Genomic DNA, 25,831 nt, shown 5'->3' with positions numbered 1-25,831 from the left:
CTTATCTGTCATATTTCTCTGCCAAAGCTGATACCTGAAACCTGCATATGAACTTGTATGTCTTATGTTAAAAGGATGTACTATTCTTCCAATTGTTTAATTTTACTCCAGATGTTTCTCAAATAGTGATGTCCTTTGTACGCTACTGGCCTGAGAGTGAATTAACTATTCTTTAATGTGATTATTTACTTAACTAGGCAAGTCAGTTAAGAACAAATTCTTATTTACAATGATGGCCTACAAATGTTAAGTATGTAAGTTGGATAGAAAATAGGCAGGATGGTTTATTGTAAAATAGTCATTCAATTCTAACCTTTTGGTGTGATTCCCAAAGTTTTTAGTGGATAAACTGAGTACAGTGACTCCGGTAGCATGCATTGCCAAGTGGTGGTAGTTGTGTGGCCCTCTTGTGACGCGTGCGATTTTATTTTACAACCGGATGATGTGGTAACTAACCACCTGACACGGTTGCTAGGGGCCAGCATTGACAACACGGCGGTTTTGTATCATGTTATGACCCTTTACAAGTTGTCAAAAATAGAACAAAGTAGCAATTTATTACTTATTGTAAATAATTAGTTGGCATATTGGGCTGGCTTGATATTCAGTTCTAAAAACTTGGAATTTAGTCGTACAGAAAAAATGTCGAACATACTTTTATCCGAGGTAGGCTGGGACGAGGGCTTTGCCATCCCAGTTGCCAATGCAGAAAATAAAGGTTTGGAAGATGAGGTAAGTGTCTGTTAGCTAACAGTTTATTAGATTATCTGTACCAGAATATCTGACATTTAATTTGTTTCATCTGTATTTTATATAAATCGAAATATTTTTGCCCCAGTTACATAGCGGACAGTTGGTAGGGATCTAAGTTAGCTAGCGAACGTTAGCTAGCTAAAACGAAACAGGTAACGTGACCTGGGATGAACATCAGTCCAATGTGAAATATGACTGTCATTTGCACTTCCTGCCTCTCCACAGCTTCAAATGAAACAAAATCAGAAGTTACAACTGGAGAACAAACTTGGTGGATACAAGGATAGAATACAAGCCATGGCTGAACACCTGACAAATGTTAGGCAGGAGTTATCTCAAACTCAGGTAAAGCTACTTGCCCATTTTGGAATTCCATGAAAATAGACTTCTGAGGTTCTGACCCAAAACTATTTAGCTCATGCATAGATCTACACCCATTACTGTATGACTGGTAGTTATATTGCTAAGTAATTATGTTTATGCAAGGATGAATTAATAATGCCATGCGAACACAGGTATGACAGTAATCGTTTTGCAACAACTTTGAAATGCTGTCCTATAACTGGTTTATTTTTATCTGTACTGTATCAGGCTCTGTGCAAAGCCAGGGAGAAAGAGACTGAGTCGGAGATGCATTTCAAGGCCCTGGCAGAGAGGGAGGTGGGCCGCCTGCGTCAGGAGATTGCACAGCTGGACAACGAGCTTGGAGCTCTGAGGGAGAAGAAGAATGCACAAGAGGTTATTCTATGTACCATCAACATCCTGGTCTTTCTGTTCTAAAATAGAGGTCTTTCCTCAAAACAGCATTGGGTCTCTTTCTCTCTCTCTCCATGACTGAGAATTCTCTGGCCTGTAGTTCTATTTCCAACTGCTAGTATTCACCAGAACATACAATATATTCAGTGTATGTTCCACTGTATTAGATAAATGTCTAGCCATCTGTTTCCTCAGAACAACATCTTCAAAGCCACCCAGAAGCTGGAAGAGCTAAAAAGCCAGCTGAATTGGGACCAGCAGACCCTGGATGCCTGGCTTGAGGAGTCGGCACACAAGGACGAGGACACCATGGCCATCATCAAGTACGCCCAGCAGGACGAGAGCAGGATACGGGTACGTCGTGGGTGTTGTGAGTGACCGACTGATGGGGGTACGAAAACCCGGGTACCCTGTGTGGTCTTGGATCTCAGTTACAGTGGCAAGCAACTACATTCCTTTCAGGATCCTCTAGGATGAACAGTTCACTGACAATGGGATGTTCTTAATGAACAGTACAACAATCTATTTTCTAAACTACTGTTTGCATTCTTTGTTTACAGGAGCTCACTTTGTTGATAGAGAAGATGACGCTTGAGGCCAACCAAAAGCACAAGGCACTGGACAACGAACTGACTGAGACCATATCAGCACAGGTCTAAAACACCAGCTATCTTACAGTTCAGTACATTAACTAGTACAGAACAACACAGGAATATCAGTCAATGTTCAATCACCCGCAACAAATAATATTTTGTTGACATTTAAGCTACTGTGTGTCCATTGTTGACACACTACAGATTTATACTTCCCACATCAAACAGAAAGCATTTATTCTTCCTTGTTGATATCCATCAGAGTGTGTCTCATGTATTGTAGTTGTGCTCTGCCAACAGATTGGTCTGGATAAGACAGCAGAAAACTTCCGCCAGGCTCACCTAGAGAGACAGGAGCTGATCCACCAGTGGGAGAACACCATCGAGCAGATGAAGAAAAGAGATAGCGAGATGCAGCAGTGTTCAATGGTAACCACTAGATGGCAGCCTGCAGTCATTACAGTCAGTCAGTCATACAATATTTGAGATGACATGGGATATCATAGCCTGGATAAACCAGATTGAATGCTACACTCACTTTGCTTCACTATCATTTTGTCAAGTTCAACTAGGCTAGGAATATTATAGCAGTTTGAAACTATTGTAAAGACACTAGTTTACTTTTTCACATAATCACTTGGTCCAGAAACGATTACATGTGTTTTATAGGTATTTTATAGTTGAAACAACACTGTTTCAACACCCCTTTTCATATTACGACACCTTCTTAAGATTAGTCCATCAAAATCATAAAAAAGGCTACATGAAAGTGACTGATGTACAACTGTGAAGTTTCTAAAAATAATGGTCTGACAATGTAAGCAATGGATTTTGCTATGTATTTCCAGCTCCTCACCCAAGTCAACCAGGACATCAGAGAGAGGAATGGAGTGATCAAGGAGAAGAAGGCCTTCCTGGAGAGCGAGACGGAGAACAACAAGGAGTACGAGAAGAAGATAGCCATGGCCGACCGGCAGGCGGCCAAGCTGAGACGGGAGTTCCAGGAGCAGGAGAGTAACCGCACCAGACTACAGGACGAGGTGAGTCTGTCTGTTGTGTGTCTGTTGTCCCGAGCTTTCTTCCCAGGACGAAACATTAACAAATTAGTATTTCATAATTTGCTAATATTTACAGGCATTATAACATTGCAATTCATCAGCAATTCATCAGCATTTATATGCATGTAATTACATTTATAGTGTCTTGTTCAAGAAAGTGATTAAAAAAGTCAGCTTTCTGCTGACAGGTATTTTTATTCTGTATGACTTCTTTCTATGGGAATGATGGCTTGTCTTATATGTTATTATCACGTATCTCTTTCTAGTTGGAGAGTCTGAAAGGGACAGTGGACAGAGCAGCTACTGATGTCGAGTCCATGAGGTCCCAGCTAGCCAACATGAAAAAGGACATCCAGGACAAAAACAACAAGTGAGACATAGAGATTGGCAGGCCTCAGTACCAGTCAAATAGGAATAATTGGAGGCATCGTTTTTGGGGGGAACTAACCGTTTACATTTAAATGAATCCCCTCACAGGGATTCTATATGTAATTCTGTGGAACACCCACCCTCTCACTAGTTCTTGTGTGTGTGTGTGTGTGTGTGTGTGTGTGTGTGTGTGTAAACCTGGTCCAGGGTAAAGGGGGCCAAGCTTCATAACACAGCCCTGGAGGAGAAGCTGAAGACAGTGACTGAGACGACCCTCAGCGTGGAGGAGAGGGCCGCTCAGATGGAGCAAGTACTGAAGGAAGAGGAGCAAACTATCAAAGTGAGTGCACTCCGCATGATAAAACAATGTTTTTGTTATAATATCAGTATGTTTATCGGAAAGAGTGTCTGCATGGTACTGGGATGGCAGACTGCGGTTGCGTTGAGCTAACCTGTGCATTTTACCTTGCAATGGTCACAATATGAACTCGATATCGCTAGATATTTAGAAGTATATGAACATTGTATCAATCAAACTGATACATTAAATCCTATTCTGACTGACTGTATTCTCACATTTAGTTATTTTCATTTAGATGCGCTGATGTCATTCTATTCATTCCCATGAGGAATGTAGTGTTACATTGTGTATTGGTTCTCTTTCATAATTTTGCCAACCAGGGAAACATCTCGGATGTCTTTCTTTGGAGCTGGTGAACCATGTGTTGACTTCAGTGTTACATTGTGTTGGTTAATGTACTCATGACCATGTTGTGGTGAACTGTCTCATTCTGCGTCTGTCGTGGGCTGCAGGACATGGACGCCCAGCTGCACCGCCACCGCGAGGTGCTGTTCCGTGAGAGCCAGGAGGTACAGGCCCTGAGGTTGAAGGAGAAAGACTCCATGGCCGTGCTCTCTGGGAGCCGGGTGGCTCTCTCCAACCTGGACAGCCGCCTCAGTAAACTGGACCAGAACTCCCTCAAGCAGCAGGAGATCATCTACAACCAGGCTAGACAGCAGAAACACTAGTCTTTCTCTAGTTGTTATTTTCCTATCACTAACAATATGCAATACCCACCCTGTTTATTATCTATGCATAGTCACTTTACCCCTACCTACGTGTACATATTACCTCAATTACCTCGACTAACCTGTACCCCCTGTATATAGCCTCGTTATTGTTATTTTATTGTTGCTCTTTTATTTTTTACTTTAGTTTATTTAGTCAATGTTTTTTTCTTAACTCATATTTTTCTTAACTGCTTTGTTGGTTAAGGGCTTGTAATTAAGCATTTCACTGTAAGGTCTGTTGTAATCGGCGCGTGTGACAAATAACATTCGACTTGAATAGTAATAACAGCATGGTCATTCAACAGACGCTTTCAGATAGCCCTTAGACCACTGTCATATGATCATTATCTATTTCTACCACCATGACCGTTATAGCTAGTGTTCGCCCTAATGTCATCACATCTCCCTCTACCAATAGGGTAAACAAATCAAATCTTTTCAGTGTCCTGAGGGGGGGAAAGGTGTTGTCGTGCCCTCTTCACGACCTATACAGCTGGTCTTGAGGTATATGCTTGGTGTAGTGGGTACATCACTAACTCCCTCTCCACCTCAAACTTTGCTACTCCAGGACTTCCAGATCCAGCTGCTTGAGAGGAAGATGTTGCGTCTGCGTGGCGAGGTGAACACGGAGGAGAAGCAGGTCCTGGAGAAGAAGGCCCAAAAGCTGGCCCACAGGCTGGAAGAGAAGAAGAGGACGGCCACCATGCTCACCACCCAACTCAAGAAGCTCCAGGTGGACAGACCTCTCTTGTACTGTAGAATCTCCTTGATACTATTTTTCCTGATGATTTGGGTATTTCTGGTTTTTTTGTCACCTTAAAAGTAGGAAGACTATTTCTTGCAACCCTATCTTATCATAGAAATCATCAAAAATTGTTGGTGTTTTTTTCTCTCAGATTTTCTATGTTTTCAAATTAGTCTCTATTTACAGTTACCATATAATTACATTTTAACTAATCATAAAAAAATATTTATAGACATTCTGTGATTTTACTGTTTCTGTCGTCTGACAGGATGATATTCGCTGTGTGAGGAAAGAGGCGGAGAAGACAGGAGCTGAGAAGAGTGACCTAACCACCAAGATCGAGGAGCTGCACCTGTTCAACCACATCTCCGACAAGGAACTGAAGAAGCTCCGGCTCAAGAAGCAGGTGAGAACGCAGGCGCACACACACAGTCACTGTCACTGCAGTTTTACTCAGCCAACCTTGACTTTATCAATCTTATTAAATAAAACGATTATGTGAAACTCATACTCTTACACAGCCACTCGTTGCCTCTGACCTTTGACCTTCAGGACACCATGGTGGAGGACAACATCCTGAAGCTGGAGATCAAGCGTCTGCGTGACCTGCTGTACAACAAGGCGGACAGCGTGCTCTCGCTGGAGAAGCGGCGGCTGCAGCTGCAGACGGCCATGAGGGAACGGGAGGAGGAGATTAAAGCACACCGGGAGATGCTCAACAAGCAGGTCAAGATCACTGACCAGGAGCGCCAAGGACTCAGGTATGTCTAAGACGGGCTCCCAAAAGATACCCTATTACCCATACAGTATAGTGACGTGTTCTTAAAGGGATACTTTGGGATTTTGGCTGTGGGGGCTATTTATCTGATGCCTTTAAACCCTGAACCTGGTCATGGGGATCCACAGGGTGTGCAGGCCTTTTCTCCTTCCCAGTACTAACATACCTGGGCCCATATTCAGATAGAGTCTTTTAGATCATAATGAATAAGATTGTATGGACGGGAGGGGGGGACTGATTCCTGATCAGCACTCCTACTCTGAGATGCTCTCTGAATACAGGGCTTGATGATCCAGTGCCATTCGAGGGGGGTTGTGTTTGTTTTGCCCAGGGCTCATATAAAGTGGTAATGCAGCACTTGAAAAGAAAGATGTCCAATGAATTGAACATAGGATAGCTGGACACTTGGTGTTTTGAGCCATTGGGTATATTCTATGTCTAATCAAATCAAGCTTTATTTATACAGCACATTTCAGACATGCAATGCAATGTGCGTCACAAGAAAAAATAAATCAAAACAATGAAAATGGAAACTAAAATATTTACTACATAAGAATAACAATAAAAACTTCTCTGAAATATGCCTCAAGCTCAGCACATTTTAAATGTGGAGGAAATTACACATAGGTTTACGGGGGTAGGATTAATAAGGCCGTCAATGGTCGGGAAGAGCACTCTCAAATTATTCTATGCATACATTGATTGGTTAATTTCAGTGCTGAGGTGCATGAGAGACTGTCCAAGGTCGACAAGATGAGGAAACGCTATGAGATTATGACTGTCTCAATGGCTGCTCCCGAGGGAGAAGAGGAAAAATCACAGGCTTATTATGTGATCAAGGTGAGAATTCCTTCAGACACCAAAAAAAATTCACCAGCCAACTATTGCTTCAGTTAATAATTGATTTGGCTTATTGTGAAAAAATATATACAGTGTCAAGAAAAAGTACAGTGGGGAGAACAAGTATTTGATACACTGCCGATTTTGCAGGTTTTCCTACTTACAAAGCATGTAGAGGTCTGCAATTTTTATCATAGGTACACTTCAACTGTGAGAGACGGAATCTAAAACAAAAATCCAGAAAATCACATTGTATGATTTTTATGTAATTAATTTGCATTTTATTTCATGACATAAGTATTTGATACAGCAGAACTTAATATTTGGTACAGAAACCTTTGTTTGCAATTACAGATCATACATTTCCTGTAGTTCTTGACCAGGTTTGCACACCACACTGCAGCAGGGATTTTGGCCCACTCTTCCATACAGACCTTCAGGTTTCGGGGCTGTCGCTGGGCAATACGGACTTTCAGCTCCCACCAAAGATGTTCTATTGGGTTCAGGTCTGGAGACTGGCTAGGCCACTCCAGGACCTTGATGCTTCTTACGGAGCCACTCCTTAGTTGCCCTGGCTGTGTGTTTCGGGTCGTCATGCTGAAAGACCAGGCCACGACCCATCTTCAATGCTCTTACTGAGGCAAGGAGGTTGTTGGCCAAGATCTCGCAATACATGGCCCCATCCATCCTCCCCTCAATACGGTGCAGTCGTCCTGTCCCCTTTGCAGAAAAGCATCCCCAAAGAATGATGTTTCCACCTCCATGCTTCACGGTTGGGATGGTGTTTTTGGGGTTGTACTCATCCTTCTTCTTCCTCCAAACATGGCGAGTGGAGTTTAGACCAAAAAGCTCAATTTTTGTCTCATCAGACCACATGACCTTCTCCCATTTCTCCTCTGGATCATCCAGATGGTCATTGGCAAACTTCAGACGGGCCTGGACATGCGCTGGCTTGAGCAGGGGGACCTTGCGTGCGCTGCAGGATTTTAATCCATGACGGCGTAGTGTGTTACTAATGGTTTTCTTTGAGACTGTGGTCCCAGCTCTCTTCAGGTCATTGACCAGGTCCTGTCGTGTAGTTTTGGGCTGATCCCTCACCTTCCTCGTGATCATTGATGCCCCACGAGGTGAGATCTTGCATGGAGCCCCAGACCGAGGGTGTTTGACCGTCATCTTGAACTTCTTCAATTTTCTAATATTTGCGCCAACAGTTGTTGCCTTCTCACCAAGCTGCTTGCCTATTGTCCTGTAGCCCATCCCAGCCTTGTGCAGGTCTACAATTTTATCCCTGATGACCTTACACAGCTCTCTGGTCTTGGCCATTGTGGAGAGGTTGGAGTCTGTTTGATTGAGTGTGTGGACAGGTGTCTTTTATACAGGTAACGAGTTCAAACAGGTGCAGTTAATACAGCTAATGAGTGGAGAACAGGAGGGCTTCTTAAAGAAAAACTAACAGGTCTGTGAGAGCCGGAATTCTTACTGGTTGGTAGGTGATCAAATACTTATGTCATGCAATAAAATGCAAATTAATTACTTAAAAATCATACAATGTGATTTTCTGGATTTTTGATAAAAATTACAGACCTCTACATGCTTTGTAATTAGGAAACATTGCCGATTTTGCAGGTTATCAAATACTTGTTCTCCCTACTGTATGTGAACTCTTTGGAATTACCTGGATTTCTGCATAAATCGGTCATATAATTTGACAACAATAGACAAACACAGTCTGCTTAATCTAATAATAGACAAACAATTATATGTTTTTATGTCTATATTGAACACACCGTGTAAACATTCACAGTGGAGGGTGGGAAAAGTACGGTATGTGAACCCTTGGATTTAATAACTGGTTGACCCTCCTTTGGCAGCAATAACCTCAACCAAACATTTTCTATAGTTGTGGATCAGACCTGCACAACGGTCAGGAGGAATTTTGGACCATTCCTATTTACAAAACTGTTTCAGTTCAGCAATATTCTTGGGATGTCTGGTGTGAACCACTCTCGAGGTCATGCCATAGCATCTCCATCGGGTTGAGGTCAGGATTTTCTTCTGTTGAAGCCATTCTTTTGTTGATTCACTTCTGTGTTTTGGGTCGTTGTCCTGTTGCATCACACAACTTCTGTTGAGTTTCAATTGGGGGACAGAGCCTTACATTCTCCTGCAAAATGTCTTGATAAACATGGGAATTAATTTTTCCGTCAATGATAGCAAGTTGTCCAGGCCCTGGCACAGCAAAGGAGCCCAAACCATGATGCTCCCTTCACCATACTTTACAGTTGGGATGAGATTTTGATGTTGTGTTTCTTCCAAACAACTCAACTGTAGTTTCATCTGTCCACAGAATATTTAGCCAGTAGCGCTGTGGAACATCCAGGTGCTCTTTTGCGAACTTCAGAAGTGCAGCAATGTTTTTTTTGGACAGCATTGGCTTCTTCCATGGTGTCTTCCCATGAACACCATTCTTTAGTGTTTTAGGTATTGTGGACTTGTCAACAGAGAAGTTAGCATGTTCCAGAGATTTCTGTAAGTCTTTAGCTGACACTAGGATTATTCTTAACCTAATTGAGCTGCGCTGTGCTCTCGCAGTCATCTTTGCAGGACAGCCACTCCTAGGGAGAGTAGCAACAGTGTTGAACTTTCTCCATTTATAGACAATTTGTCTTACAGTGGACTGATGAACATCAAGGCTTTTAGAGATACTTTTGTAACCCTTTTCAGCTTTATGCAAGTCAACAATTCTTAATCTTAGGTCTTTTGAGATCTCTTTTGTTTGAGGCATGTTTCACATCAGGCAATGCTTCATGTGAATAGCAAAATCAGATTTTGTGAGCGTTTTTTATATTCCAGGGCAGCTCTAACCAAAATCTCCAATCTCGTCTCATTGATTGGACTCCAGGTTAGCTGACTCCTGACTCCAATTAGCTTTTGGAGAAGTCATTAGCCTAGGGGTTCACATACTTTTTTCAACCTATACTGAATGTTTAAATTATGTATTCAATATAGACAAGAAAAATACAATCATTTGTGTGTTATTAGTTTAAGCACACTGTGTTTGTCTATTGTTGTGACTTAGAGGAAGATCAGATCACATTTCTTGACCAATTTATGCAGAAATCCAGGTAATTCCAAAGGGTTCACATACTTTTTCTTGCAACTGTAGTTTTGACAGTTGTTAAATTGTTTTGAGAACATGGAACTTTGTTTACAAATCAATTGAGAAAAACGTTGTACCATTTTACTTTCTACCGTGGGTGATGTGCTTTTCATAAGGCTGCCCAAGAGAAAGAGGAGCTCCAACGTGAGGGAGACGATTTGGACGGCAAGATCCGCAAGATGGAGAAGGAGATCCGAGCGCTGGAGAACACTCTCCACGTCGTCAACAGCCGCAACACAACCTATCGCAAATCCTTCAACAAAGTGACTGAGTCCAGTGCGTACTGTATGAGGAAAGGTTCCCTGTGAGATAAACTGATTCCAACAAATCAAATCAAATTTTATTGGTCACATACACATGATTAGCAGATGTTAATGCGAGTGTAGCAAAATGCTTGTGCTTCTAGTTCCGACCATGCAGTAATATCTAACAAGTAATCTAACAATTTCACAACAACTACCTTATATCCACAAGTGTAAAGAAATGATTAAGAATGTGTACATATAAATATATGGATGAGCGATGGCCGAACTGCATAGGCAAGATGCAGTAGATGGTATAGAGTACAGTATATACATATGACATGAGTAATGTAGGGTATGTAAACATTATATAAAGTGTCATTGTTTAAGTAACTAATGATACATTTATTACATCCTATTATTAAAGTGGCTAGAGATTGAGCCTCGGACTCTATGCCTCCCCCTCCCCCCAAAAAAGATGACACAAATATGCCAGCAATAAATATTGACTCTATGCCATCACCATAGTAACGCAAGCATCAATGTTATCAGTGTTCTATATCTATGAAGGGAAAACCCAACATAATCAGATGAGAGGATATACTATTTATGAACTATTTTATAACTTTAATGTGGTGGTTGTTTTGTACTGTTGTTCTGTTCAGATCCTTTTATACTCTTTGTTTTAGTTTTTTACTCCTTTTTCTCCCCGATTGGTAGTTAGTCTTGTCCCATCGCTGCAACTCCTGTACGGACGAGGCAAAGGTCGAGAGCCATGCGTCCTCCGAAACACGACCCCGCCAAGCCGCACTGCTTCTTGACACAGTGCCCGCTTAACCTGGAAGCCAGCCGCACCAATGTGTCGGAGGAAACACCTCACAACTGGCGAAGGGTCACTGTGCATGTGCCTGGCCCGCCACAGGATTCGCTATAGCGCGATGGGACAAGGACATCCTGGCCGGCCAAATGCTTCCCGGACGACGGTGGGCCAATTGTGCGTCACCTCATGGGTCTCCCATTCGCGGCCGGCTGCGACACAGCCCGAGATTGAACCTGGATCTGTAGTGACACCTCAAGCACTGCAGTGCCTTAGACTGCTGCGCCACTCGGGAGGCCTACCTTTTAAACTCTGTTTTGGTTTTTATTTCTTGCTTCATGCTGTAAAGTGTGTTGGTACAACCCTTTTAATGTTTTTATAGAAGTTAACAATGAACCCAAAACTCTGTTTTGAAGGTGAGGAGTATCAGGAGAAACTGAAGCTGGATGAGCAGAAGAGAGCTGCTGAGGAGAAGTACAAGTACAAGAGGAGGCAGATCCGAGAACTGCAGGAGGACATTCAGGTACTTCTCCACCAAACCAACCATGACTGGGGTCAGGAGTTTTACTGGACTACTTAACCTGATCAGGAAAACTCCTGGTTTTAGACTTGACGTGAGCATGGGTTTTCCACCAGGCCATCATCTTCTCACATGAAACTGGAGTAGAATCATCTTTTGTGTACTTCATTTCCATGTTGTTACTTTACCTCTCTGTCTCTCTCTGCCTTTCCCATGTACAGTGTGTTAGATATGTCCTAAGCCCTATCATGATCTCTTTCGTCTTCATCACACGCCTTACATTGGCTGCTTGTGTCCAAGAACAACAGGTCCAATATAGACTTGTCTGACAACTCACTCTTAACTACCAGACAGTGCAATCATAACTGTGTGTGTGTGTGTGTGTATGTGTGTGTGCGTGTGCGTGTGTGTGTGATTTAAATCGGAAGGGCATGAACAATACACTCGACAACCTGCTTCAAGAGGAGGCCATTCAGAATGTGAGGACTGAAGAGACCCAGTCACATATCATGTCTCTGAACAGAGAACTGGTTTCCCAGCAGGAGAAACTCCACAGGGTCACTAAGCAGGTTTGATACCACCACCCAACAATTCACACCATCGCAACAAGTGAGTTCACACCATTCTTCAATGACGAAAGAAAAACATGAAATATGAAATGTACTTTACTGTAGCCCCCTTATGTATGCATTCATAAAGCCTTTATAACAGCTACACAAGACATATAACGTCTGTCATAGGCAGTCATAAACATTAGTTGGTCATAGGGTCAGGAAAAAATCCTGGCCCTACTTATCACTGATATGTGTTCATCACTTGCTATCCTCCATGACAGTGCTCCAAACTGACCAAAGAGATCCGGTCGGCCAAGAAGACCAAGGAGGAGACATTTGAGGAGAGGGACATTGAGCTGAGGGAGCTGAAGGACTTCAATAAGAATATCAACAAGATGCTGCTGGTTGCCATGGAGGAACAACCTGACCTCAGATCAGCTCTACACATGTACTTTGTTCAGGTAGCCTTTTTACTATAAAAAGTAGGGCCTCCTGGGTGGCGCAGTGGTTAAGGGCGCTGTACTGCAGCGCCAGCTGTGCCATCAGAGACTCTGGGTTCGTGCCCAGGCTCTGTCGTAACCGGCCGCAACCGGGAGGTCCGTGGGGTGACGCACTAGCGTCGTCCGGGTTAGGGAGGGCTTGGCTGGTAGGGATATCCTTGTCTCATCTCGCACCAGCGACTCCTGTGGCGGGCCGGGCGCAGTGCGCTCAAACCAAGGTTGCCAGGTGCGCGGTGTTTCCTCCGACACATTGGTGCGGCTGGCTTCCGGGTTGGATGCGCGCTGTGTTAAGAAGCAGTGCGGCTTGGTTGGGTTGTGTATCGGAGGACGCATGACTTTCAACCTTCGTCTCTTCCGAGCCCGTACGGGAGTTGTAGCGATGAGACAAGATAGTAGTAACAATTGGATACCACGAAATTGGGGAGGAGAAGAAAAAAAAAAAGTTTGATGTTTTTCTTCATACACCTGATAATACAGTCTTTGAAAAAAGATGCCACCTAGACCCAAGATGGGTTCTTCAATTAGTAGAATCAAAGTAGAATCCTTTCACTAATACGATGTTCATGTGAAACCAGTAAATTAACATTTTTCACAACCAAAGGGTTGAAAAAAAATTCTAAAAGTGTAGGTGTGTGAATTATACCTTTTTAGCCTTGTAGAGTTGGGCAAGGCAATGACATTCTGAAATTCTGACAGCGAATTGCCCTGATGTTAGTTGATTCAAGGAAATGCAAAATGTAAGGTTTTAGGGATAGCTACGTTTCAAACCAAGCTAATAAATCTAAACTAATCAATTTCTGGCAACTCACTCTAAAAGCAAACAAGAAGTTGACCCATCCCATTAAGTCTCATTTTGGATGGCCTTTTACTCAGGACTTAAAAAGGTCTAATTTAATTTGTGTGTACTGTATGTGTCCCAGGCCAACTTGCCCCTGCCGTCTCCTGCCTCCACCCCTGCCAGCCGACAGAGCTCAAAGACTAACTCTGCTCGCAGCTCCGTCTCTCTCAGGTACGTCACAACTATTTTACACAGTCTATCTAGCTCAGGGGTCTACAATATACACTCCGTAGCCAAATACCCTCTAGAGATACTTTTTGGGGGCCAACGGGTAAAAAAATGAGAGACTCACAGTTAGGGACATATCTGACACATTTTTAAACCCCAAAGGTTTTTCCTGTTTAGCTGTTTTTTTGGATGCCTTGTTTTTAGATTGCTACAATGGAATTGTCCATACTGTTATTTCTGAATCTCAAAGTTTCCAATAATATCTCCTGATAATTTACACAGAGTGTACAAAACATTAGGAATATCTTCAGAACAGCCTCAATTTGTCAGTGCATGGACTCTACAAGGTGTCGAAAGTGTTCCACAGGGATGCTGGCCCATGTTGACTCCAATGTTTCCCACAGTTGTGTGAAGTTGGCTGGATTTCTTTTGGGTGGTGGACCATTCTTGATATACACGGGAAACTGTTGAGAGTGAAAAGCCCAGCAGCGTAGCAGTTCTTGACACAAACCGGTGTCAACCTACTACCATACACCGTTCAAAGCGCACTTAATCTTTTGTCTTGCCCAATCACCCTTTGAATGGCACACGTACAGTGCATTCGGAAAGTATTCAGACCCCTTCCCTTTTGCCACATTGTGTTAGTCTTATTTTTAAATGGATTAAATCAATTTCTTTCCCCATCAATCTACACACAATACCCCATAATTTTAAAAATTAAAATAAATAAATAATTTGCCTTTATTTAACCAGGTAGGCAAGTTGAGAACAAGTATTCATTTACAACTGCGACCTGGCCAAGATAAAGCAAAGCAGGTCGACACATACAACAACACAGAGTTACACATGGAGTAAAATAAACATACAGTCAATAATAACTTCCGGCGCATAATGAACTTCCGGCGCCGACAGAGATGGGCGCCTCGCTTCGCGTTCCTAGGAAACTATGCCGTTTTTTGTGTTTTTACGTGTTATTTCTTACATTAGTACCCCAGGTCATCTTAGGTTTCATTACATACAGTCGAGAAGAACTACTGAATATAAGAGCAGCGTCAACTCACCATCAGTACGACCAAGAATATGACTTTCGCGAAGCGGATCCTGCGTTCTGCCTTTCACCCAGGACAACGGAATGGATATACTTCAGTATACTTCTCAGTATACTTCCCAGTATACTTCTCGCCAATGTCCAGTCTCTTGACAACAAGGTTGATGAAATCCGAGCAAGGGTAGCATTCCAGAGGGACATCAGAGACTGTAACGTTCTTTCCTTCACGGAAACATGGCTCACTGGAGAGACGCTATCGGAGTCGGTGCAGCCAGCTGGTTTCTCCACACATCGCGCCGACAGAAACAAACATCTTTCTGGTAAGAAGAGGGGCGGGGGCGTATGCCTTATGGCTAACGAGACGTGGTGTGGCCACAACAATATACAGGAACTCAAGTCCTTCTGTTCACCTGATTTAGAATTCCTCACAATCAAATGTCGACCGCATTATCTACCAAGGGAATTCTCTTCGATTATAATCACAGCCGTATATATTCCCCCCCAAGCAGACACATCGATGGTCCTGAACGAACTTTATTTGACTCTTTGCAAACTGGAATCCACACATCCTGAGGCTGCATTCATTGTAGCTGGGGATTTTAACAAGACTAATCTGAAAACAAGACTCCCTAAATTGTATCAGCATATCGATTGCGCAACCAGGGCTGGCAAAACCTTGGATCATTGCTACTCTAACTTCCGCGACGCATATAAGGCCCTGCCCCACCCTCCTTTCGGAAAAGCTGACCACGACTCCATTTTGTTGATCCCTGCCTACAGACAGAAACTAAAACAAGAAGCTCCCACGCTGAGGTCTGTCCAACGCAGGTCCGACCAATCTGATTCCACATTCCAGGACTGCTTCCATCACGTGGACTGGGATATGTTTCGTATTGCGTCAGACAACAACATTGACGAATACGCTGATTCGGTGTGCAAGTTCATTAGAACGTGCGTTGAAGATGTCGTTCCCATAGCAACGATTAAAACATTCCCAAACCAGAAACCGTGGATTGATGGCAGCATTCGAGTGAAACTGAAAGCGCGAACCACTGCTTTTAATCAGGGCAAGGTGACCGGAAACATGACCGCATACAAACAGTGTAGCTATTCCCTCCGCAAGGCAATAAAACAAGCTAAGCGTCAGTATATAGAGACAAAGTAGAATCTCAATTCAACGGCTCAGACACAAGAGGTATGTGGCAGGGTCTACAGTCAATCACGGATTACAAAAAGAAAACCAGCCCCGTCATGGACCAGGATGTCTTGCTCCCAGGCAGACTAAATAACTTTTTTGCCCGCTTTGAGGACAATACAGTGCCACTGACACGGCCTGCAACCAAAACATGCGGCCTCTCCTTCACTGAAGCCGAGGTGAGTAAAACATTTAACGTGTTAACCCTCGCAAGGCTGCAGGCCCAGACGGCATCCCCAGCCGCGCCCTCAGAGCATGCGCAGACCAGCTGGCTGGTGTGTTTATGGACATATTCAATCAATCCCTATCCCAGTCTGCTGTTCCCACATGCTTCAAGAGGGCCACCATTGTTCCTGTTCCCAAGAAAGCTAAGGTAACTGAGCTAAACGCCCCGTAGCACTCACTTCCGTCATCATGAAGTGCTTTGAGAGACTAGTCAAGGACCATATCACCTCCACCCTACCTGACACCCTAGACCCACTCCAATTTGCTTACCGCCCAAATAGGTCCACAGACGATGCAATCTCAACCACACTGCACACTGCCCTAACCCATCTGGACAAGAGGAATACCTATGTGAGAATGCTGTTCATCGACTACAGCTCGGCATTTAACACCATAGGACCCTCCAAGCTCGTCATCAAGCTCGAGACCCTGGGTCTCGACCCCGCCCTGTGCAACTGGGTACTGGACTTCCTGACGGGCCGCCCCCAGGTGGTGAGGGTAGGCAACAACATCTCCACCCCGCTGATCCCCACAGGGGTGCGTTCTGAGCCCTCTCCTGTACTCCCTGTTCACCCACGACTGTGTGGCCACGCACTCCTCCAACTCAATCATCAAGTTTGCGGACGACACAACAGTGGTAGGCTTGATTACCAACAACGACAACACGGCCTACAGGGAGGAGGTGAGGGCCCTCAGAGTGTGGTGTCAGGAAAATAACCTCACACTCGACGTCAACAAAACTAAGGAGATGATTGTGGACTTCAGGAAACAGCAGAGGGAACACCCCCCTATCCACATCGATGGAACAGTAGTGGAGAGGGTAGCAAGTTTTAAGTTCCTCGGCATACACATCACAGACAAACTGAATTGGTCCACCCACACAGACAGCATCGTGAAGAAGGCGCAGCAGCGCCTCTTCAACCTCAAGAGGCTGAAGAAATTTGGCTTGTCACCAAAAGCACTCACAAACTTCTACAGATGCACAATCGAGAGCATCCTGGCGGGCTGTATCACCGCCTGGTACGGCAACTGCTCCGCCCACAACCGTAAGGCTCTCCAGAGGGTAGTGAGGTCTGCACAACGCATCACCGGGGGCAAACTACCTGCCCTCCAGGACACCTACACCACCCGATGTTACAAGAAGGCCATAAAGATCATCAAGGACAACAACCACCCGAGCCACTGCCTGTTCACCCCGCTATCATCCAGAAGGCGAGGTCAGTACAGGTGCATCAAAGCTGGGACCGAGAGACTGAAAAACAGCTTCTATCTCAAGGCCATCAGACTGTTAAACAGCCACCACTAACATTGTGAGTGGCTGCTGCCAACACACTGACTCAACTCCAGCCACTTTAATAATGGGAATTGATGGGGAATGATGCTACCTAATATAATGTTTACATACCCTACATTATTCATCTCATATGTATACGTATATACTGTACTCTATATCATCTACTGCATCTTTATGTAATACATGCATCACTAGCCACTTTAACTATGCCACTTTGTTTACATACTCATCTCATATGTATATACTGTACTCGATACCATCTACTGTATCTTGCCTATGCCGCTCTGTACCATCACTCATTCATATATCTTTATGTACATATTCTTTATCCTCCTACACTTGTGTGTATAAGACAGTAGTTTTGGAATTGTTAGTTAGATTACTTGTTGGTTATTACTGCATTGTCGGAACTAGAAGCACAAGCATTTCGCTACACTCACATTAACATCTGCTAACCATGTGTATGTGACAAATAAAATTTGATTTGATTTGAATACAGTAGAAAAATAAGTCTATATACAGTGTGAGCAAATGAGGTGAGATAAGGGAGGTAAAGGCAATAAATAGGTCATGGTGGCGAAGTAAATACAACATAGCAAGTAAAACACTGGAATGGTAGATTTGCAGTAGGTGAATGTGCAAAGTAGAAATACTGGGGTGCAAAGGAGCAAAATAAATAAATACAGTAGGGGAAGAGGTAGTTGTTTGGGATATTTATAGATGGGCTATGATGGTGCGGTGATCTGTGGTGAGGTGCGGTGATCTGTGAGCTGCTCTGACAGATGGTTCTTAAAGCTAGTGAGGGAGATTTTTGTAGTTCGTTCCAGTCATGGGCAGCAGAGAACTGGAAATAGAGGCGGCCAAAGAAGGAATTGGCTTTGGGGGTGACCAGAGAGATATACCGGCTGGAGCGCGTGCTACGGGTGGGTGCTGCTATGTTGACCAGCGAGCTGAGATAAGGGGGACTTTACCTAGCAGGGTCTTGTAGATGACCTGGAGCCAGTGGGTTTGGCGACGAGTATGAAGCGAGGGCCAGCCAACGAGAGAGTACAGGTCACAGTGGTAGGTAGTATATGGGGCTTTGGTGACAAAACGGATGGCACTGTGATAGACTGCATCCAATTTATTGAGTAGGGTATTGGAGGCTATTTTGTAAATGACATCGCCGAAGTCGAGGAGCAGTAGGATGGTCAGTTTTACAAGGGTATGTTTGGCAGCATGAGTGAAAGATGCTTTGTTGCGAAATAGGAAGCCAATTCTAGATTTAACTTTGGATTGAAGATGTTTGATGTGAGTCTGGAAGGAGAGTTTACAGTCTAACCAGACACCTAGGTATTTGTAGTTGTCCATATATTCTAAGTCAGAACCGTCCAGAGTAGTGATGCTGGATGGGCGGGCAGGTGCAGGCAGCGATCGGTTGAAGAGCATGCATTTAGTTTTACTTGTATTTAAGAGCAGTTGGAGGCCATGGAAGGAGAGTTGCATGGCATTGAAGCTCGTCTGGAGGGTTGTTAACACAGTGTCCAAAGAAGGGCCAGAAGTATACAGAATGGTGTCGTCTGCGTAGAGGTGGATCAGAGACTCGCCAGCAGCAAGAGCGACATCATTGATGTATACAGAGAAGAGAGTCTGCCCAATAATTGAAACCTGTGGCACCCCCATAGAGACTGCCAGAGGCCCGGACAACAGGCCCTCCGATTTGACACACTGAACTATCAGAGAAGTAGTTAGTGAACCAGGCGAGGCAATCATTTGAGAAACCAAGGCTGTTGAGTCTGCCGATGAGGATTTTTTAAATGTATTTTTTTATTTCACCTTTATTTAACCAGGTAAGCTAGTTGAGAACAAGTTCTCATTTGCAACTGTGACCTGGCCAAGATAAAGCATAGCAGTTCGACACATACAACAACACAGAGTTACACATGGAATGAACAAAACATACAGTCAATAATACAGTAGAAAAATAAAAAAAAGTCTATATACAGTGAGTGCAAATAAGGTCAAATAAGGGAGCTAAGGCAATAAATAGGCCACGGTGGCGAAGTAATTACAATATATCAATTAAACACTGGAATGGTAGATGTGCAAAAGATGGATGTGCAAGTAGAGATACTGGGGTGCAAAAGGAGCAAAATAAATAAATACAGTATGGGAATGAGGTAGATAGATGGGCTGTATACAGATGGGCTATGAACAGGTGCAGTGATCTGTGAGCTCCAATCTTTGGGAATCTCAGACGACACGAAAGAGAGGTTGAACAGGCTAGTAATAGGGGTTGCAACAATTTCGGCAGATAATTTTAGAAAGAAAGGTTCCAGATAGTCTAGCCCGGCTGATTTATAGGGGTCCAGATTTTGCAGCTCTTTCAGAACATCAGCTGACATGATTTGGGAGAAGGAGGAATGGGGAAGGCTTGGGTGAGTTGCTGTGGGGGGTGCAGTGCTGTTGACCGGGGTAGGGGTAGCCAGGTGGAAAGCATGGCCAGCCGAAGAAAAATGCTTATTGAAATTCTCAATTATAGTGGATTTATCGGTGGTGACAGAGTTTCCTATCCTCAGTGCAGTGGGCAGCTGGGAGGAGGTGCTCTTATTCTCCATGGACTTTACAGTGTCCCAGAACTTTGAGTTTGTGTTGCAGGAAGCAAATGTCTGCTTGAAAAAGCTAGCCTTGGCTTTTCTAACTGCCTTCGTATATTGGTTTCTAACTTCCCTGAAAAGTTGCACATCACGGGGGCTGTTCGATTTTGATGCAGAACGCCACAGGATGTTTTTGTGTTGGTAAAGGGAAGTCAGGCCTGGAGAGAACCAAGGGCTATATCTGTTCCTGGTTGTACATTTCTTGAATGGGGCATGCTTATTTAAGATGGTGAGGAAGGAATAAAAAATAAAAAAAACAGGCATCCTCTACTGATGGGATGGGGTCAATATCCTTCCAGGATACCCGGGCCAGGTCGATTAGAAAGGCCTGCTCGCTGAAGTGTTTTGGGGAGTGTTTGACAGTGATGAGGGGTGGTCGTTTGATCGCAGACCCAAAAACAGAATACACCTCTGAAAACGTCAGAGGTATATTTAGAGGGCAAGTTGGTTAGGATGATATCTATGAGGGTGCCCGTGTTTACAGCTTTGGGGTTGTACCTGGTAGGTTCATTGATAATTTGTGTGAGATTGAGGGCATCAAGCTTAGATTGTAGGATGGCCGGGGTGTTAATTAAGCATGTCCCAGTTTAGGTCACCTAGCAGCACGAGCTCTGAAGATAGATGGGGGGCAACCAGTTCACATATGGTGTCAAAGTGAAAGTCAGGTTTTTAGAAATGTTTGCAAAATAAAATAAAAAACAGATACCTTATTTGCAAAAGTATTCAGACCCTTTACTATGAGACTCAAAATTGAGCTTAGTTGCATCCTGTTTCCATTGATCATCCTTGAGATGTTTCTACAACTTGATTGGAGTCCATCTGTGGTAAATTCAATTTATTGGACATGATTTGGAAAGGCACACACCTGTCTATATAAGGTCACATAGTTGACAGTGCATGCCAGAGCAAAAACCAAGCCATGAGGTTGAAGGAATAGTCCATAGAGCTCCGAGACAGGATTGTGTTGAGGCACAGATCTAGGGAAGGGTACAAAAACAATTCTGTAGCGTTGAAGGTCCCCAAGAACACAGTGGCCTCCATCATTTTTAAATGGAAGACGTTTGGAACCACCAAGACTCTTCCTAGAGCTGGCCGACTGGCCAAACTGAGCAATCGGGGGAGAAGGGCCTTGGGGTGTGTACATAAATTCAATCTGGAGTGCCAGAGTGGGCTCAGAGTGTGCTCTGGGCATTCATAAATTTGAGTGTTTCGCTCTCGGAGCGTTCAGAATGCACACTGCTAAACTTGGCTAGCTTGCTAGCTACTTCCAGACTCAAATGAGACAACACCTCACTCTAACCATTTTACTCGCCCTTGCAGTTATCCAGAGCCTTGGTGACTAACTGTGCTGCTGGCAACAATTGAATTACGCTTTCTTTGCCAATGTTTACCTACCCCGGCCATATTCTGCTGGTGTTGAGCGTTCGTAAATTCATCAGTTATTCTGCTGTCTGGCACACTCAGACAATAAAGCTCTGAAATCGGAGGGAATTTATAAATGCACCCCTGGTCAGGGAGTTGACCAATACTCACTCTGACAGAGCTCCAGAGTTCCTCTGGAGATGGGAGAACATTCCTGAACAACAACCATCTCTGCAGCACTCCACTGATCTGGCCTTTATGGTAGAGTGGCCAGACGGAAGCCACTCCTCAGTAAAAGGCACATAACAGCCCGCTTGGAGTTTGCCAAAATGCACCTAAAGGACTCTCAGACCATGAGAAACAAGATTCTCTGGTCTGATGAAACCAAGATTGAACTCTTTGGCCTGAATGCCAAGCATTACGTCTGGACAAATACCTGACACCATCCCTATGGTGAAGCTTGGGGGTGGCAGCACCATGCTGTGGGACTGGGAGAGGCAGGGACTGGGAGACTAGTCAGGATCGAGGGAAAGATGAATGGAGCAAAGTACAGAGAGATCCTTGATGAAAACCTAATCCAGAGTGCTCATGACCTCAGACTGGGGTGAAGGTTCACCTTCCAACAGGACAACGACCCTAAGCAGACAGCCAAGACAACGCAGGAGTAGCTTCGGGTGTCCTTCGAATGTCCTTGAGTGGCCCAGCCAGAGCCTGGACTTGAACCCGATGAAACATCTCTGGAGAAACCTGAAAATAGCTGTGCAGCGACGTTTATTTTAATGATTTATTTGCCATCATTTTAAAAATGTGTTTTTTTTGCATTGTCATTATGGGTAATTGTGTGTAGATTGATGAGGGGGAAAAACAATTTAATCAATTTTAGAATAAGGCTGTAATGTAACAAAATTTGGGAAAAGTCAAGGGGTCTGAATACTTTACAAATGCACTGTACACAATACATGTCTCAATTGTCTTAAGGCTTAGAAATCCTTCCTTAACTGGTCTTCTACTGATCAAAGTTGATTTAACAGGTGACATCAATAAGGGATCATATTTTTCATCTGGATTCACCTGGTCAGTCTGTCATGGAAAGAGCATGTTTTGTACACTCATTGTATATCAATATGTTCTTGTAAAATATAGCTTCGTAAATGTATTTTGTATTTTTCCATTGCAGGTCAGCTGGGTCTTCAGCCAGCAGCAGCCCAAGGGCGGCGTCAGTGCAGTCTCCCCCTGTTAAGACTCTGGAGCTGGGCCTGGGGTTGTCCGTTACGTCCCCTCCTCTCACCTCTCCACGGGACTCCCATCCACCCAGCTCCACCAGCAGCAGCAGCGGTAGCAAGCACCAGAGCCCATAGAGAAACCCCACAATAGGACAGCCTCACTTTCAGCACCAGAAGGCTAATGTGACTGTAGTGCCATTAGGAAAGAGAATGTGTGTCACTGTTCAATGTGTACTGGTGAGTTGATTTGATTTGCATGTTGTTGTTGATTTTTTTTTTTTACGAACTGGGACAACTGGCAGTGATATGAGAAATACACTTAAATATAATATATGATTGACCTTTTCTTTGAAATGCACATATTTTCCATTTGTCAGCTAACCTTTTATAGAATTGTATTGTAAATGTGCATAAAAAATATGTACTTTTTCTGAATTAATTTTTACTCCTGGCAATGTGTTTCTGGATATATCCCAATGAAATAGATGGTTGCTTGTCAGAATGATCAATTAGTTGACAATACACTTGTTTTGTTTAAATGCTCAATGTAGTCAAAAATGTTTATTTTTCTGTGTTTTATATATATTTCCACACTGAGGTTGGAATAATACTGTTAAAATTATGATAATGCCCTTTTAGAGTAAGAGCTGTTTGACCACCTGAAATGTAAGGCTATTTTGGTGGGATGGTGTTTTGGCCTGCCTGGTGACCAAATGCTTGCTTGAGAAATTGCTCTTTGTTAAGGAGCTATTTTTGTTTCTTTTTTAAATTTTAATTGAAAACAATCACAGTAAGGTACTTAATTGTTACCCAGAAATGTATGTGTAATTGAGATTTAAAAAACGGTTTCATTGGACCTGTAAAAAATACTGGTTGAGGTTTTGACATAAAATCTTGTGAGATATATATATATATCCATATATATATATGGAACAACTTCCTCATAGCTTTTAAAATAGTTCAAGAGGAGGCGGTTTGACCATTTTCTGAAATCACTTGTGCCTCAAATGAATTTTTGAAAACCTGGGCATTATTTAAAAGGCAAATCCCTCCCACGATGAATAGAAGAGTCAACTTCCTCATGCTGAACATAGATTGTCAGACGGACTGGACTCTCTGAACAGAATCTTCCCACATCACAGCTCAGTCGGGGCTCTGTCGTCTGAAACAACATCATGCTTTTCCTATTATTTTGTGTTGGATGTGTTGCTTTGTCTGCAGGGCAATCCTTTGGTAAGTTATCAATTTAACATGTCTTTAATGTTCATGATTTGAAAAGAAAATGTCAGAGGTTCAGTCCAGAAAACAGTGACTGTTGTAGCATGACCAAACCCAGATATCAGTGAACATATGTATCTTCCAGTCATTAGTAGTGAGCATGAGTAAGTCAACAACAACAAAAATGATATGTGGAAAAGAATGGAACAATTCAATTGAAAAAAATCAGATGATTAAATGTGGATCAAATGCTGATATTTATAATATAGTAGGAAGTAGAAGTGTGATGACTACTGTAAAAACATCTTTATTTTGTATTTTTGTATTTCTTGTTGTGATCATAAAATATATATACTAGAATGGGTACTAGTCTGTTTGGGCTATCATTCCACTCCTTATAATGTAATGTTTTGTATATGACACGGAGTACAGGGAGTGGAATGTTTAGCCTAAAACAGGTTTGGATTTCAGGCTAATGAGAGATAGAGCTAACATGTCAATATTTACCCCATCAGCTTCAACAACTACAATGGGACCAAGGGCTACCACGACACAGGTGACAACACCTCCAACTCTTACTACCCCTTATGTGGACCCACCTTTTGGTACTAAACCCCTGAAAAGTGGTGGGTATTTAAGCATAAAATAAATACATTGAATTATGATACTCGGCTAATTGTCTTTTATTTACTGAAATAATTTGAATATTCTTGCCCAAATATAGGATTTGCAATTCTTCAGGTCGCTGTCCAATCTTATCAGGAGCTAAATGAGACCACAGTTGGTTCTTTCTTCAGTCAGGTAACATTTAGACCACAGTTGATCCAGTCTAGAGTCAGCTGACATTTACACAACAGTTTATCCAGTTTAGAGTCAGCTGACATTTAGACCACAGTTGATCCAGTCTAGAGTCAGCTGACATTTAGACCACAGTTGATCCAGTCTGGAGTCAGCTGACATTTAGACCACAGTTGATCCAGTCTTGAGTCAGGTAACATTTCCTCATTCAATCATGGTATTTTTTTATATTATTAAAATTTTTATCTATATCCCAGGTAGCATATTTTATATAAAGTTCCAATGCATATGATTGATCGATTATACAATTATTTATATTGGAAAATAAGATCTAGATTAGATGAGCTTGAGTTGAACTAAATAGTGATCTATTTTCTCTACTAGATCTACGACATCGTTCGGGCGAAGCGACCTGATCTGAAATTTCGACTGACCGTGAAAACTGTCCAGAAAGTTTGATGGATTATGATCCAAGGCATAGCAGATTGAAGTTCTAGTGGTACATCATGTTCTGCAGATGTGAACTATTGTACTGTATTTTCAATGATTTTATGCTGTTTAATATCAGTCATTATATTCATGTTAATAATATATTTGAATGTATAATTTCATTGACTTACTGACTTGATGCACATTCCAATCACCATCTGGGGGAGGAGCTGTAATTCAAGAGTTGTGTCACAACTTTTCCCACTTTCATAGAATCTTGTCATCTGCTTCCAGTGTTTTCTGATGGATTTGATGTTGGACTGAATAGTCCTAATTACTGTAATCTTTTCTTTGGCTATAAACATGTTACAAATACTGCAACTGTTCTCACACTCATGTTAATTCAATGGATCTGACTTCAGTCTTTTTTTAATATCAAACATACGGTGACTTCCCTGAAAAGAAGTCCAACCCACCCCCCAAAAATGTAAATATACATTTTTTCATTCATAAAAAAATCATGACAATATGTACAAATTAAGCAAAACCTTGATAACTACTAGCCACATTTTTTTATGCAAGCAAGGGGTTTCCCTCCAAAGCTAAATCAATTGGTGTATTAATTTACAACAGAAACATGA

General features: G+C 42.9%; 1 protein-coding gene across 1 annotated transcript; it reads left to right on the top strand.

Moving 5' to 3' along the window:
- The first annotated feature begins 66 nt into the window (after positions 1–66).
- Positions 67–25,571, top strand: ccdc39 (coiled-coil domain containing 39). Its single transcript, XM_024391990.1, has 23 exons — positions 67–732; positions 979–1,098; positions 1,345–1,491; positions 1,705–1,863; positions 2,070–2,162; positions 2,403–2,531; positions 2,951–3,142; positions 3,427–3,530; positions 3,737–3,869; positions 4,343–4,537; positions 5,169–5,333; positions 5,614–5,751; positions 5,898–6,106; positions 6,840–6,963; positions 10,240–10,399; positions 11,599–11,705; positions 12,131–12,271; positions 12,538–12,717; positions 13,677–13,765; positions 22,700–23,978; positions 24,479–24,589; positions 24,688–24,764; positions 25,146–25,571. The coding sequence occupies exons 1-20, from the start codon at positions 643–645 to the stop codon at positions 22,878–22,880; spliced, it is 2,856 nt and encodes a 951-aa protein (XP_024247758.1). The 5' UTR covers positions 67–642; the 3' UTR covers positions 22,881–23,978; positions 24,479–24,589; positions 24,688–24,764; positions 25,146–25,571.
- Positions 25,572–25,831: the final 260 nt, after the last annotated feature.

This window comes from Oncorhynchus tshawytscha, linkage group LG28 (genome assembly GCF_018296145.1).
Source record: "Oncorhynchus tshawytscha isolate Ot180627B linkage group LG28, Otsh_v2.0, whole genome shotgun sequence".
Classification (NCBI taxonomy): domain Eukaryota; kingdom Metazoa; phylum Chordata; class Actinopteri; order Salmoniformes; family Salmonidae; genus Oncorhynchus; species Oncorhynchus tshawytscha.
This window is presented reverse-complemented; position numbering and strand designations above follow the sequence as displayed.

What these genes read in the sequence shown, in the direction of transcription:
- ccdc39 (XM_024391990.1), top strand. Translation starts at nt 643, where the DNA reads ATGTCGAACATACTTTTATCCGAGGTAGGCTGGGACGAGGGCTTTGCC. An exon ending in AGGCTTATTATGTGATCAAG is followed by an intron (nt 6,964 to 10,239) that starts GTGAGAATTCCT and finishes GCTTTTCATAAG; the next exon opens with GCTGCCCAAGAGAAAGAGGA. An exon ending in AACTGCAGGAGGACATTCAG is followed by an intron (nt 11,706 to 12,130) that starts GTACTTCTCCAC and finishes TTAAATCGGAAG; the next exon opens with GGCATGAACAATACACTCGA.